This window comes from Pituophis catenifer, unplaced genomic scaffold, assembly GCF_029215685.1.
Source record: "Pituophis catenifer annectens isolate HBS135680 unplaced genomic scaffold, rPitCat1.0.hap2 SCAF_2, whole genome shotgun sequence".
In the NCBI taxonomy this organism is placed as follows: domain Eukaryota; kingdom Metazoa; phylum Chordata; class Lepidosauria; order Squamata; family Colubridae; genus Pituophis; species Pituophis catenifer.
In genome coordinates this window covers 44,109,767-44,125,787 of record NW_027256882.1, presented here as the reverse complement: position 1 = coordinate 44,125,787, position 16,021 = coordinate 44,109,767, and the positions used below count along the sequence as shown (strand labels likewise).

The 16,021-nt window shown below is 49.1% G+C and overlaps 1 protein-coding gene across 1 annotated transcript in view; it reads left to right on the top strand.

The window, feature by feature from the left end:
* The first annotated feature begins 7,246 nt into the window (after window positions 1-7,246).
* Window positions 7,247-16,021, top strand: part of KLHDC8B (kelch domain containing 8B) — a 35,816-nt gene continuing 27,041 nt past the window's right edge. Inside the window, exon 1 of the mRNA XM_070933518.1 lies at window positions 7,247-7,622. Coding sequence (XP_070789619.1) covers window positions 7,247-7,622 — 376 coding nt within the window. The remainder of the gene's footprint in view (window positions 7,623-16,021) is intronic.

Here is a 16,021-nt window from a genome sequence, read left to right as displayed (position 1 = left end):
AGGAGGCCATCGCAGCTGAAAACGGAGCTCAGGAGCCCGATTTCTCTGGCAGAGCACTCGGGCCAACACAGGACCCCCGACACAAGTGACATCACACCCATCCTGGCCATGCCCACTCTAACACCCACCCACCCCTGAGGTCAAGCACAACCCTGATGCATCCCTCAATGAAATTGAGTTTTACACCCCTGGTTTAGTGGTGTTGTGGCCCCGCCCTCTGAGCCTGTCCCATCGGAGGAAGAAAGCTCCGAGCATGAGGAAGAGGAGTCAGCCAGGCCTCCCTCTCCAGGCCCCTCCCCTCTGGCATTGTCTCAAGTGCCGGCCGAGGGAGAGGAGACAGCTGATTCGAGTCAAAGTGATAATGACACATCATTCCTGGACGCACGCCTCCGAAGGCGTGATAAACGTTTGCAGCAGCTTGGGAGGCGTGCTAGGGATTAGAACTGAGTCACTGGACCACACCCCAGAGACCACACCCCAGAGACTATATAATAGAGAGTGGTGGTCAAGGATCTTTTGTGACGAACAAAGCAAAACCTTGGAGTCACTAAAGCCTCGTCCGGAACTGCTGGGAGGAATATTATTTATGTTTGGACTTTCTTGAACGTTCGTATCTTATCTGTCTGTTTGTGAAAATAAAGTAACTTGGCAGACGGTGTGTCTATCGCTGCCAAGTTGGAGATAAGAACCGGGTGCGTTCCAAAGTGTTTCCTTAACCCTCGACTGGCTGTGTGTGTGTGTGTGGGGACGGGGACAGATCATCTTGTTCGTCACCCCATACTCCATCGTTAACCCACGATGGACCAACAGCTGCAGCAGCAGTTACAGCAGATACTGCAGGCCAATCAGCTTCTGCAACAGCAAGTAGCACAGCTAACTGCCCAACTTGCTTTGGGAAATGCTCCTGCAGCTCCACCTCCTCCCCCTCCCCGCCTGAGATGCCCAGTGAACGTGCCAGATAGGTTTTCTGGGCAGCAGGAGATGTTTCCGGCCTTCTTGGGACAATGCCAACTGTTTATGGCAATGAGGCCGGAGGATTTTCCGGATGACCGGGCTCGGGTGGCATTTGTTATCAGCTCCCTCTCGGGCACTGCCGCCCGATGGGCCACGCCCCTGTTGTTGCAAGATAGCCCCTTGCTCCTGGACTTTCAGGGCTTTTTACAACACCTGCGCACCATGTTTGAGGACCCCCTCCGGGTGCAGACGGCAGCGAGGCGCATCAAGGACCTCCGCCAAGGCAAGCGCCCCCTGCAGGACTATATTGCAGAGTTCCGACTGCTAGGCCAGGATTCGGCTTGGAATGAGGTGGCGCTGATGGACGCCTTCCAGGACGGCCTTTCCGACGAGATGCAGGACGAGCTGGTTCGTGTGGAGGCGCCACCGACCCTCGACGCGCTGGTGACCCAATGCCTGCGTATCGACGCCCACTTGCAACGGCGACGGCCCCGTCGGGCTCTTCCGGAACCATTGACAGCGTCGGCACCCCCGCGTTTCGCACCGACAGCGCTCCGAACCGCACAGCGTTTTGTGGCGACGGCTGAGGAGCCTATGGAGCTCGGAGCAGCCAGACCTCAACTGACGGCCCAGGAGCGGATGCGGAGACGTCAAGGGGGGTTGTGCCTCTATTGCGGCGAGGCGGGACATTTTGCCGCCTCGTGTCCCCGGAAGCGGAGTGGACCGCTCAGGCCTGTTCCGGAGTCTCGGCGTGACCTGCCGGGAAACGGGCCAGGCCTGGCCTAGGGGAAACTCTGGGTCAGGCACGTGACCATGCCCCGCCGGAGTCGGCGGCTGTGGACTGTGAGCCCCCTCGGCACCTGATTTTGAACACCCGGGTGTTGTTGGCTAACCGGTCGGAGGGGCTCCAAGCGCACGCGCTGGTGGACTCGGGGGCCACCACGAACTTTATGGACCAGGCCTTTGTGGCCCATTACAAAGTCCCCTTGGTTCCAGTGGACCCTCCGTTGAGGGTTGAAACTATAGATGGGCGGGAACTCGTGGCGGGGCCCATCAAAACCGCTACCCAGCCCTTGCGCCTCGCCATTGGAAACCACGAGGAGGCGATCCAGTTTTACGTAACGGCGGATCTGCACTTTCCCTTGGTCCTGGGGATGGCCTGGCTTCGGGCGCACGACCCTCAGGTGGCGTGGTCGAGAAACGCCATCTCGTTCCCGAGCCTGCAGTGTGTCGACCACCTTCGCCACACCTGCGCCGGCCAGGACGTCTCTGCCCCAAACGTCTCCTTGCCTCCGGAGCTGACGCCCTTCGCCGACGTGTTCAGCGAGAAGGAGGCGGACCGCTTGCCCCCGCACCGACCCTACGACTGTGCGGTGGACCTAATGCCCAACGCGCCCCTGCCTTCGGGACGCCTGTACTCCATGTCGGAGCCCGAGCTGGCCGCCTTGCGGGACTTCCTGGAAAAGAACCTGGCCCGTGGGTTCATCCGGCCTTCGACCTCCCCGCTCTCGGCCCCGGTCCTCTTCGTTAAAAAGAAGACGGGGGACTTGCGCCTGTGTTGCGACTACCGGCGCTTGAATGCCATCACAGTGCGAAATCGCTACCCCCTGCCGCTGATCCCGGAGCTGATGGAGAGGTTGCGGGAGGCCTCGATCTTCACTAAGCTCGATCTCCGAGGGGCTTACAACCTGGTGCGCGTGAGAGAGGGGGACGAGTGGAAGACGGCGTTCGGCACGCGGTACGGACACTTCGAGTATACCGTCATGCCGTTCGGGTTGACCAACGCCCCCGCGGTCTTCCAGCACTTGATGAACGATGTGTTCCGGGACATGCTGGATCGGTTCGTGGTGATCTACTTGGATGACATTTTGATCTATTCCCGGACCCCGGAAAGTCACCTCCAGCATGTCCGCCAGGTCCTGCAGCGCCTGCGGGAGCACCAGCTCTATGCGAAGTTGGAGAAATGCTACTTCTTCCAGACTTCCATAGAGTTCCTTGGGCACATCATCACCCCCGAGGGCATCGCGATGGACCCGCACAAGGTGGAGGCCTTGCGCAGTTGGGAACCCCCGCGTCGGGTGAAGGATGTCCAGCGTCTGTTGGGATTCGCCAACTACTATCGGACCTTCATCCCGGGCTTCGCCACCCTGACCTTGCCGTTGACCCAGCTCCTTCGGAAGAAGGTCCCGTTCCAGTGGGGGCCCCCGCAGCAGCAGGCCTTCGAGGTCCTCAAGCAGGCCTTCCTCACGGAGCCAGTCCTGAGGCACCCCAATCCACACCGTCCGTTCGTGGTGGAGACAGACGCGTCCAACGTGGCGATTGGGGCGGTGCTGCTACAGGCTCCGGTGGATGGCGGCACTCTTTTTCCCTGCGCATACTACTCCCGGAAACTCAACCCTTCCGAGCGCAACTACACCATCTGGGAAAAGGAGTTGCTGGCCATCAAGGCCGCGTTCGAGGCTTGGCGACATCACCTCGAGGGGGCCCGACACCAGGTGGAGGTGCGGACGGACCATCGGAACCTGGAGCACCTCACCACGGCACGGAAGTTGAACCAGCGGCAGATCCGGTGGTCGTTGTTTTTTGCCCGGTTCAACTTCCACGTCACCTACATTCCGAGCAACCTCAACCAGAGGGCGGACGCGCTATCCCGTAAGCCGGAATACTTTTGCCCCAAGGACTCCCTTCCCCCCCGGACGGTGCTGCCAGCGGACTCCTTGGCCGCGGTCCAGGAACCGGTGGACCTGCGGGCTCAGGTGCTGGAAGCGCAGCGATGGGACGACTGGTCGCAGCAGCGGAGAGCGGACGTCGGCCCCGCGTCCCCATGGACTGTGGAGGAGGGCTTGCTCAGACATCGGGGTCGGCTGTACGTGCCCACGAGTCCGCTCCGAGCCCTCGTCATGAACCAGTGTCATGACAACCCCGCGGCGGGGCCCTTCGGCTTCTTTAAGACTTTAAACCTGGTGACACGGACTTTTTGGTGGCCTCGGGTACGGCACGACGTGCACGCCTACGTGACATCCTGTGTGACGTGCCGACAGGCCAAAGCCGCGTCCGGCCCCCCTCCTGGACTCCTCCAGCCACTGCCGACACCGGAGAGACCGTGGGGAGCCATCTCCATGGACTTCCTGACAGACCTGCCCCTGTCCGCTACGTACACGACCGTCCTCGTGGTGGTGGATGCGCTCACGAAGATGGCACATTTCATCCCGTGCCGCGGCCTGCCCTCGGCCCGCACCACGGCTCGCCTGTTCCTGCAACATATCTTCCGCCTCCACGGCCTGCCGGACCGGGTGGTTTCGGACCGCGGGGCCCAGTTCACGGCCCGCTTCTGGAAAAGCCTGATGGCCGCGCTGGAGGTGCAGGTGTGCCTGTCGTCGTCGCACCATCCGGAGACTGACGGGGGCACGGAGAAGGTCATCGGCATACTGGAGCAGTACCTCCGCTGTTTTGTCAACCAGCAGCAGGACAACTGGGCCGAGTACCTTCCCCTGGCGGAGTTCGCCTTTAATAACTCCCAACACACCTCCACCCAGATGACCCCGTTCCATGCCAACGTCGGATACCATCCACGGCTTTTCCCGTTGACCATCATGGACTCCCCTGTTCCCGAGACCCGGGACTTCCTCTCAGAGCTGCAGGCGGTGCAGCAACTGGTGCGGCGGCAGCTGATCCGGGCGAAAGAGGATTATAAACGGTTCGCCGATCGCGCCCGCCGGGCGACGCCACCGCTGGAAGTAGGAGATCGGGTGTGGTTGTCCACGAAACACCTCCCCACGGACCGGCCGGTACGGAAACTGGCCCAACGCTTTATCGGTCCCTTCCCTATCGAGGTGGTCATCAATCCGGTGGCCTACCGGTTGACTCTACCCCGCTCCATGCAGCTCCACCCTGTTTTTCATCGGTCCCTCCTGGTCCCTGAGGCCCCCGCGAGCCATCTCCGCCGCCCGCCGACGCCTGCCCCCCCAGCCGCAGCCGACGAGGACGACGCCTCGACGTACGAGGTGGACAGTATCCGGGACTCCCGTTGGCTGAAGGGGCGCTTCCAATACCTCATCGCCTGGAAGGGGTACGGGCCCGAGGATTTCACCTGGGTGGACGCGTCTGCCGTTCAGGCCCCTGACCTGGTGCGGGCTTTCCACGAACAGTTCCCGTCCCGACCCCATCCCGACCGTCAGACCCGGGGGAAGGGCCCTGCGGTGGGGGATAGTGTTGTGGCCCCGCCCTCTGAGCCTGTCCCATCGGAGGAAGAAAGCTCCGAGCATGAGGAAGAGGAGTCAGCCAGGCCTCCCTCTCCAGGCCCCTCCCCTCTGGCATTGTCTCAAGTGCCGGCTGAGGGAGAGGAGACAGCTGATTCGAGTCAAAGTGATAATGACACATCATTCCTGGACGCACGCCTCCGAAGGCGTGATAAACGTTTGCAGCAGCTTGGGAGGCGTGCTAGGGATTAGAACTGAGTCACTGGACCACACCCCAGAGACCACACCCCAGAGACTATATAATAGAGAGTGGTGGTCAAGGATCTTTTGTGACGAACAAAGCAAAACCTTGGAGTCACTAAAGCCTCGTCCGGAACTGCTGGGAGGAATATTATTTATGTTTGGACTTTCTTGAACGTTCGTATCTTATCTGTCTGTTTGTGAAAATAAAGTAACTTGGCAGACGGTGTGTCTATCGCTGCCAAGTTGGAGATAAGAACCGGGTGCGTTCCAAAGTGTTTCCTTAACCCTCGACTGGCTGTGTGTGTGTGTGTGGGGACGGGGACAGATCATGTGGTTAAGGCACCAGGCTAGAAAGCAAGAGACCATGAGTTCAAGTTCTGCCCTAGGCATGAAAGCCGGTTGGATGATCTTGGTCCAGTCACTCACTCTCAGTTCAACCTGCCTCATAGAGTTGCTGTTGCGGGTAAAATAGGAGGAGGGGAGGAAGGAGGAGGAGATGTGTGATCGTCGCCTTGAAAAAATAACAAAGGCAGGATATAAATAAATAAAAATATGAAATCACTGGGACCTTGACTAGTAATAATGAAAGGGCTCTCTATCTACCCTAAAAGAGGGAGGGAGGGAGGGAGAGGGAGAGAGGGAGGGAGGGAGAAGAGAGGGGGGAGAGAGGGAGGGAGAAGAGAGAGAGAGAGAGAGAGAGAGAGGGAACAATGGCTGCTGTCAAGGAAGCCAGTTCAAGAAATTTAATCGTAGTGAAGATCACTGACACTGGATTAAAAACTATTTCCCAAATTAAACCCTTCAAGCTTCCATCTACCCTTCACACCTAGGCAATAATCCCAGACCAAGCAAGAATAAAAACCTTCAATGGAGTGAAGGCTTTCAGCTTGGATTTCATAATAGCACTTTCACACATCCCATGGGCTCCATTTGACCTCCCAGGTGGTCTTCTCCTGGGGAAAAAAGTATCTCTGATGAGAATGAGTTGTCCTGCAAGAGTCTTCTTTTAAAAGCCATGATATTCAGGAATGGCTTAGAATGAGGGTCAGGACTTGGACCAAGAAAATCCAGGATCATCACCACTCAGTCAGGGATTCACTGGGTAACTCTAGGATAGTGTTTCTCATTCTTGAGAACTTTAAGGTGATGGACTTCAACTCCCAGAATTCCCCAGCCAGCATCTTTCTAAAATCTAGGCCAATCACTCTTCACTCCATCTGTCTCGCAGATTATGATAAAGCTATGTGAAATGTGAGCATTCTAATTTGTTTGTGAATGCAGAATCAGGATCAAAGAGTTATTCTGAATTATTTAATGTACATCTTCTCTCTCTCGCTCGCTCATTCTCATTCTCTCTCTCTCTCTCTTTGTCTCTCTCAGAATTCAGCATCAATGCAGAGACACCGAGGTACAGACTTCATCCAGAAAAGCCTGCTGAAGGTATCCTGGTTTCTGAGACTGGCTGACCACTTATGGTTAGGGGCTGATCTCCAGCGTTATCGATCACCTTCGGTGTTTGGATTACCCATTCCTTCAAGTTATTCCTAGCCATTCTGGAGCGGAATGGTTCCTTCTGCTGTGGAGACCCCAACGCTTGGTCATCACGGCAGTCTTTGCCTGCTTCCTTGGGGCACCCTGGCCTCTCCCGGCAGTCAGATCTTCCTCCCAACCTCCTCAGTCATTGTGGATGTGGAGTTCCAAAGGTGGAAAAAATAAGTCCTTCGACTTGCTTCAGGTGAATCTTTCATGGTTTCGGGGACCCAATGCAGAAGGCTGCCATGTTGAGGCACCAACTCGCTGCAGGGACAATCACCATGTCTGTCTCCTGAGATGCCAGGCCCTTGGGCAAAATGGAAGCAGCCAACACCAAGTCATTCTTCTGGGAGACCTTCCCACCCATGCCTACCTGTCGGGTATACTGCAGCCCAACCTATCAGGAGGGACACCTCTTTGTGGCGGGCGGGTGCAGCCAGCAAGGCCAGCCATTGGACACCCTGGAAATGTTGGACGTGGTTTCCCACAAGTGGATGGCGTTACCTTCTATGCCCACCCCACGGGCAGGGGCAGCGGCCGTGATGCTTGGCAAGGAAGTGTTGGTGATTGGTGGGGTTGACTCCACACAGAGACCCCTGGCCTCCGTCGAAGTCTACCATACCGATGAAGGCAGGTGGGAGAAAAAAGCAGACCTGGCTCAGCCTTCAATGGGCATCTCAGCCCTTGAGAAAGGTAGGTGGGCAAATTATTCCATTTTGGTGGGTTGATGGTGAGCTAGAGAGGGGACAGTATGGGTAGTCCTTGACGTACGACCACAACTGAGCCCAAAATGTGTGTTGTTAAGTGGGACATTTGTTCAGTGAGTTTTGCCCCATTTTATGAGCTTTCTTGCCACAGTTGTTAAGTGAATCACTGCAGTTGTTAAGTTAGTAACACGGTTGTTAAGTGAATCTGGCTTCCCCATTGACTTTGCTCGACCGAAGATCATAAAAGGGGATCCTATGACTTTGGAAAACAACAACGGTCATCAATATGAACCAGTTGCTAAGCATCTGAATTTTAATCACGTGATGGTGGGGATGCTACCAAGTCATAAGGGTGAAAAATGGTCCCAAGTCAGTTTTTTCAATGCTGTTATAACTTTGAACGGTCATTAAATGAACTGCTTGTAAGTCGAGAACGACGTGTAGTTGCCTCGACTAGAACACCAGACATTGGGGCAACCGGTTGGTCTTCCTATACAAGTTGAATTTACAACCAGGCATATCCCCTTGCAGATACCACATTCTGTGCCACGTTGCCAATTTTCTTGCCCATTGAATGCCCAACTTTTCCTGAGCTGGTTTTGCTATTCATCATTTCTGCAAAACAAGTACCATCCTCTCCCATCCTCTCCCCCACTGATAATCTTGTCCTTATATAGTGTTGGAGCTGATTTAGTTTCATAAAGAGCCAGCTTTAGGAGAATATAAGTAGTCCTCAAGTTACGACCACAATTGAACCCAAAATTTATGTTGCTAAGTGAAACATTTGTTAAGTGAGTTTGCCCCATCTTACGACTGCTCTTGCCCTCTTGTTGTTAAGTGAATCATTGCATTTGTTAAGTTAGTAGCACTTTGGTGGTTAAGTGAATCTGACTTCCTCATTGGCTTTGCTTGTCAGAAGCTTGCAAAAGGGGATCACGTAACCCGGGGATATTGCAACCGTCATAAGTATGAGTCACTTGCCACGCATCTGAATTTTGATTGTGTGACCATGGGGACGCAGTCATAAGTGTGAAAAACAGTCATAAGTCACTTTTTTCAGTGCCGTTGTAACTTTGAATGGTCACTAAATGAACTGTTGTAAGTCGAGGACTACCTTTATATGCTAGTTTGAGGGGGAGGGCACAGTCTTTTGTGGATGCCCATGGGTTTTCTGGAAAATGTCATAACAAGGAGGCTGGGAAGAAATGGGCACAGTGAAAGAGCACGTCACAGTAAAAAAAAAAATTCTCAAAGCTCAAGCTGTCATTTTAAAATTCTTTTTTTTCCTCCTTTTTCGTTGCTTCCCACCTCATCTGAACCTATGTAATTTTTCATTCAAATTGGGTGGTAGTTGAAAAGTAAGCTGTGGGGTGTAGCAGGGTGGATTTGATTTAAATCGAGTTGATTTAAATCACAATTTAAATCACTAGTAAAAAGGCTTGATTTAAATCAACTCGATTTAAATCATAATTTTGAAAGAGCAACTGTCATCTCTGCTACTCCTTTGACCCACTGTTGACTCACTGATAGTCCCAGTGTTGCAGAATATACAGCCTCATGCTATATAACTAAGCTCCATTTCATGCTGAATAAACTAAATTATTTATGTATCTTAAATAGAAAACTATCTTACGATAGATTTTTACCCCCAAAGTTTTTTATTAAAATAAATTCGATAAAAATCAAAAAAATCCGATTTAAATTAAAAAAATCCGATTTAAATCAAAAAAATCTGATTTTTTTGATTTTTTTAAAAAAATCATTGATTTTTATCCACCCTGGGGCATAGCATTAAAAGAAGTTGGAAGGGGATGCACACAGCTTCAGTTCTGGTTAACACCCATGGAATATAGCAGAATTTTTCCACAGGCTGCTCGACACAGTTGGCTTTTGGAGGCTTGTTGGGGTTTGGGGAGTACCCCCAAAAAATAACAGGTAGGGCCAAGACATTTCCTTTCAGTCGTATTTTCATTTATTTAAAATTAAACTTAAAATTATTCTTTGCTGTGTATTTGATAGTTTTTCCTTTATGCCAACTTAATTAACCGCTGAATGAAACTTTGAGGGGCTGCTGATACAGAGAGGTGGGGGGGGGATCACAGAGCTAAAAGTCTGCACACAAATATTATACAAGTAGTCCTTGACTTACGACCACATTTTTGGGACTGGAATATTCCATGGTAAATTGAGTCGGACCCAATTTTACGACAATTTTTGTGGTGGCCATTGAACTTCTGCAATGGGCCTTTTTTTTTGCCAGAAATCACCAAGTGCCTGAATTACGATCACATGACCGTGGTACCATGGTTGTAACTTATGAGTACAGGTTGTATGCCACTTTTTCTGATGCTGTTGTAACTTTGAACTGGCATTGCATGAGTGGTCGTAAGTGGAGGACAACTTGTAGAGCAGGTATCTTAATTAATTAAGTACTCTTAACAAGGTAAGAGTGCCTTTCTAGATAAAGTTAGGCAGGCACAAAGGAATGTCCTGCTGCGTTCAAAGAAATCTGGTGGGGTTTTTTTAAACTTTGTAAAGAAAAACGTGCAATGTTCCATTATGTGTGTAACAGGGGTGGGTTCTACTTACCTTTACTACCAGTTCGCAACGGGAGCATGCGCAGATCATCTGGGCAGGTGGGGGGAGCCTCCCGCTGCTTTTACTACCGGTTCTAAAGAACTGGACAGAACTGGCAGCAACCCACCACTGATGTGTAAGAGCTGTGGTGGCGCAGTGGTTAGATTGCAGTATTGCAGGCTAACTCTGCTTACATTGCCAGGAGTTTGATTCCCTCAATCCTGACTGGCTCAAGGTTGACTCAGCCTTCCATCCTTCCGAGGTCGGTAAAATGAGGACCCAGATTGTTGGGGGCAATAGGCTGACTCTGTAAAAACCGCTGAGAGGGCTGTAAAGCACTGTGAAGTGGTATATAAGTCTAAGTGCTATTGATATGTGTGTGTTTTAAGTATCAGCTGTCTCAAAAGGAAAAGGGGGTGAGCAGTGGTGAAATCCAAATTTTTTTACTACCGGTTCTGTGGGCGCGGCTTGGTGGGCGTGGCTTGGTGGGCATGGCAGGGGGAAGATACTGCAAAATCTCCATGCCCACCTCACTCTAGGGGAAGGATACTACAAAATCCACATTCCCTCCCCACTCCTGGGGGAAGGATATTGCAAAATCTCCATTCCCACCCCACTCTGGGGCCAGCCAGAGATAGTATTAGCCGGTTCTCTGAACTGCTCAAAATTTCCGCTACTGGTTCTCCAGAACTTGTCAGAACCTGCTGGATTTCACCCCTGGGAGGTGAGAAAAACCAATAAAATAAACTTGCACAGGTAGTCCTCAATTTACGACCACAATTGAGCCCCATATCTCTGTTGTTAAATGAGTTTTGCCCCATTTTACAATCTTCCTTGCCACAGTTGTTTAGTGAATCACTGCGGTTGTTAAGTTAGTAGCCCGGTTTGTTATGGAATGATGGGACCAAACAACATTCCTGAGTCAGCCAGAGACAGTTTTATTGCGCAGTTTCAGAACAGATTTGTATCTGCAATTCTGAATCCAGAAGAGCTCTGATACAACTGCTTTTATACATCACCAAGACAAAGGATTTTGCAAGCACAGCAGTTTTCCATATATGGTTAACATACATTTGTTACATTATAATTGACACTTTCTAATTACTAAATTCTTTCATTATTTTCTAGTTCATGAGATTATCTTAGCTAAACAACCTTCCTCAATTCTGTGTTTTCTGATGCGTAGATTTATGACTGCTTTTGGATAATAATTAACTTTTTGTTTCAGATGTATGTCTCTGCATCCTTGACAGATAGGCCCCTCAGAAGATATATATTACATATGGATGTCCTGGCATCCTTGACATCTAGGCCCCTCAGAAGATATATATTACCAAGAATGGAATTTAGCTGACCTAGTGTAATTTCTAAACAAGCACATTTCTTTATAACAATGTGAATAAAGAGAGTCCTTCAGTGTTCATATAGCTGATCCTGTACTATTCCTATATCATTCACATTAGGTTGTTAAGTGAATCTGGCTTCCCCATTGACTTTGCTTGTCAGAAGGTTGCAAAGGGAGATCACATAACCCCAGAACATTGCAATAAATATGAGTCATCTGCCAAGCATCTGAATTTTGATCACATGACCATGTGGACGATGCAACAGTCATAAGTGTGAAAAATGGTCATAAGTCACTTTTTCAGGGCCGCTGTAATAGCAACTAGGATTCTCAGCCATAGTGTGTGTGAGGTGCCAGCATAGCACCTCTTTTACATGGTGTAACATTCCTTGCCTTCAAGCCGAAAAAAAGAAAGAAAGAAAGAAAGAGAGAAAGAAAGAAAGAAAGAAAGAAAGAAAGAAAGAAAGAAAGAAAGAAAGAAAGAAAGAAAGAAAGAAGCTTTAAAAACCCTGTCTATGTCTTTTCATATTTGTCATTACAAATAAGTCATGCAAAAGGTGCATTTGGCAGCCACTGAATTGATTTGCAACAAAGAGGCCTTTTCAGTAGTAATTTTACCCCTGTCTCTACAACCCCTTTGTTTTTAATTTAAAGCAGCCATAGGAGGCTCCCACTTTGGCTGCAGAAATGGAATGGGAAGGTTGTGTCGTTGTTCTCTCCAAAATTTTGTTCGCCTTGTTGGAAGAAATGTCCATCTGGGTTCAGTTCCAAGTGGGGAGAAAGACACTGGAAACATGGAGACTGCTTGAAAAGACGGTTTAATGGTGGACAGGACCACATGGTTTTGAGGTCCTGTGCAAATACTGACGACACCCAGCTGTACATCTCCACCCCGGACCACCCCAACAATGCCCTTGAAGTGATGTCCCAGTGCCTGGAGGCCGTACGGATCTGGATGGGGAGAAACGGGCTCAGGCTCAACCCAACCAAGACTGAGTGGCTGTGGTTTCCGACGTCCCGATATAGTCAGCTGGCGCCATCGCTGGCTATTGGGGGCGAATCATTGGCCCCCACGGAAAGGGCTCGTAACTTGGGCGTCCTCCTGGATTCACGGCTGTCTTTAGAAGAGCACTTGACGGCCGTGACCGGGAGGATTTTTCATCAGGTTCGCCTGATTCGCCAGTTGCGTCCCTTTCTAGATCGGGACTCGTTACGCACAGTCACTCATGCCCTCATCACCTCTCGTCTGGACTATTGTAACGCTCTCTACATGGGGCTCCCCTTGAGGTGCACCCGGCGGCTCCAACTGGCGCAGAGTGCGGCCGCGTGGGTGGTTATGGGAGCAGCGTGGAGCTCCCATGTAACACCTCTCCTGCGCGAGCTGCACTGGCTCCTGGTGGTCTTCCGGGTGCGCTTCAAGGTTCTGGTTACCACCTTTAAAGCGCTCCATGGCTTAGGACCTGGTTACTTACGGGACTGCCTACTACCATCAACAGCCTCCCACCGACCAGTACGCTCCCACAGAGAGGGGCTCCTCCAGGTGCCGTCGGCCAAACAATGTCGGCTGTCGGCCCCTAGGGGGAGAGCCTTCTCTGTGGGGGCACCGACGATCTGGAATGAGCTCCCCCCAGAGATACGGAGGATTCCGGATCTGCGCACCTTCCGCCGCGAGCTGAAGACGCTTTTATTTCATCAAGCTGGCCTCGCCTAAATCTTCTCCCTTTTAAGTGTAAATTTTAAATTTTTACTGTATTTTAAAATATGGGTATTTTAAATTATGGGTATCAATTCAGCCAAATTTATTTAATTCATTTTATTCGATTTTAAATTTTGTATATGTATGTGTTTTATTTCATGGCTGTTCACCGCCCTGAGTCCTTCGGGAGTAGGGCGGTATAGAAATTCAATAAAATAAATAAAAATAAAATAAATAGGCACATGGGTGAGACAGAGAGAGAGAGAGATTTATACCAGGGGTGGGTTCTACTTACCTTTACTACTGGTTTGCAGCGGGAGCATGCGCACTTCTGCGCATGCATAGATGACCCATGATGGTGTTGTGGCAGGTGGGCGGAGCCTCCCGCCGGTTTTACTACTGGTTCTATAGAACCGGGAGCAACCCACCACTGATTTATATCCTCTGTTCGGCTTTGAATTTGAGCTTGTATTCTGATTGGATGTCAGTCTCCCATGGGGCCATGCAAGGTTAACTTTGTAAGTTGTCTTTTCAGTCCCAGGCTTGGTTGAGCCTTGCTGGGTGATGCAATCTCCCCAGGTGCCATGTGGTGAGTTCTGTTGCTAGATGGGTAGAGGGCTAATCCTATCTTTGTTGGATCTCGGGTGAGGGCATTTGCTTATGAAGAGACCCAGCTATCTCTTTATCTCTTGAGTGCTGACATCTGCTGCGGGCTATTGAGGAGGGTGGGGGCTATTAAGAGTGAGTCTGCTTCCTGCCTAAAAAACATGTTTCTCCGTTTCTCATCCAGGGAGGTATAATATTCTGCTTTTTTAATATTTCCTAGAATATTTAATTCTTCTAGGAGAGGGGTAGGTGCTAACTTCCTACAGCCTCAAAAGAGAATCCAGATTTCCTTTCGTGATGAGACACAGCTTTGGGAAGGGTGACTTGTGGGGAGGGGGAAGGGTGATGCATGGCGGCAGAGAGATTTAATTCCTCTGCTCTCAGCACTGTTGCTGTGATAAAATCTGGAGCCCTCTGGAGCTGCAGAAAGTGAAAAACTACAAAAAGAAGATGTGATTATAGATGACCCCCGAAATGTGTCACATGACTTATAAGTGCCCCTCTGTAATATGCACTTAGCTGATCTTGCTTTCTGCAAAAGAGCACATTATTTGTAAAAAAAAAAAAAAAAGTGAGAGAGAGAGAGAGAGAGAGAAAAGAGATTTGGGATTTTTAAGACTTAACTGTTTCCCATTTATGAACTCTTCCTTATATTTTAATCTGTGCTGTCTCTGAAATTGGCTACAGTCCTTTAGTTCCGTATTTTTTTCCCAATTTTCCATTTCATTCCTTTCCTTCTCTTTTTTCCTGTTAAGTTTCGGATCATTTGGAGACAATCTTAAATGTGATGTTTCTAAAGATGATAATTTGATCAGGAAGAATTTAAATGTGAAAGTTATCAGCCTTTCTAGTAGAATGTATTCATTTAATATAATAAAATATATCCATTTAATTTAATACATTCAAACATTGTTTGGTGTAATTTCATGCATTCAGCAAAGATGATCAGATATGAAATTTTCAAGTTTGTTTCAAAACATATTGCATTCAAACTAGTCAATTTAGGCTTGAGTTTAAAAAAAGTAAATATTTTCTTTTGCCACAGTAAAAATTAATGCAAATATATTTCTTCCAACTAGCTAATGTTCTAAAAATTTAAATGTATTATCTATGAACATTTCTGCAGTATGTATAGTATGTATAGTATAGAAACAAAATGTTTACAACCCTATTTAATTACATTATTTGAGACCTGGGTAGTAAACAATTGTGCTTTTCTTGTGCCTAATAAGCCAGGTAAAATAGAAATTGCCTGTATTATCATAAGATGGCTATCTCTTTTTTGATATTGTCTTTCATTAGATCAATTTTCCAGCACATTTGCTACCATGTAAACATTTTCAAATTCTGCTTTGTTTTCTAACATCTTGCCACTGCTTGTTGGAATACAACTAATAAGAAAACTATCAATTCTTTAGACTTCAATGTGTTTTTGATTATCAAATCAAATCAAAACAAAAATTTAGTAAGTCCAACAAAGTAATTTTCTGAGTTGTGATTTGGTTCAAATTGGATTTTGTCCTATTTTAATAAAAATGTGCATCCCCAAAAGTGGATAGCTTTATAGGATTGCTCCATATGATAATAGGAACCTATTTCTTTTTATATTCTCTAACATACTGAGTTTAATGTCAGGCTTGAAAGACCAAGTCCACACATAATGGTCTAATTAAACTGATTTATTGCTAATCAACCTATACACAGGAATATTCTCAATTAACAGATTAGCACCTGCTTGGAATTAGATAAGGATCCACAAAATTCAAGTGGAGTTGAATTTAGTCCATTTATGACTACATAGGAATTCCAGGCTGATCCCTCTTTTAACTCCGTCCGCAGGTTCTACCACTCCTTCTACCCTTATGATAGAATTTATCATATTGAATTTGTTCGACATGAAATACAAGCTGTAAAACTCACTGAATTTTCCCTAATTTTGGGCAAAATTGTTTCCAGTGTTTTTCTACATCAGTTGGATAGCAGTCAGATCAAACGTATAGGGCAGGGGTGTCAAACTTGATTTTATTGAGGACCGCATCAGGGTTGCGTTTGACCTCAGGGGCCTGGGTGGGCATGGCTGGAGTGGGTGTGGTCAGCTTGACGTCACTCGTGTTGGGGCTGCGTGGGCTGGCCTGAGCACTCTGCCAGCAAAAACGGGCTC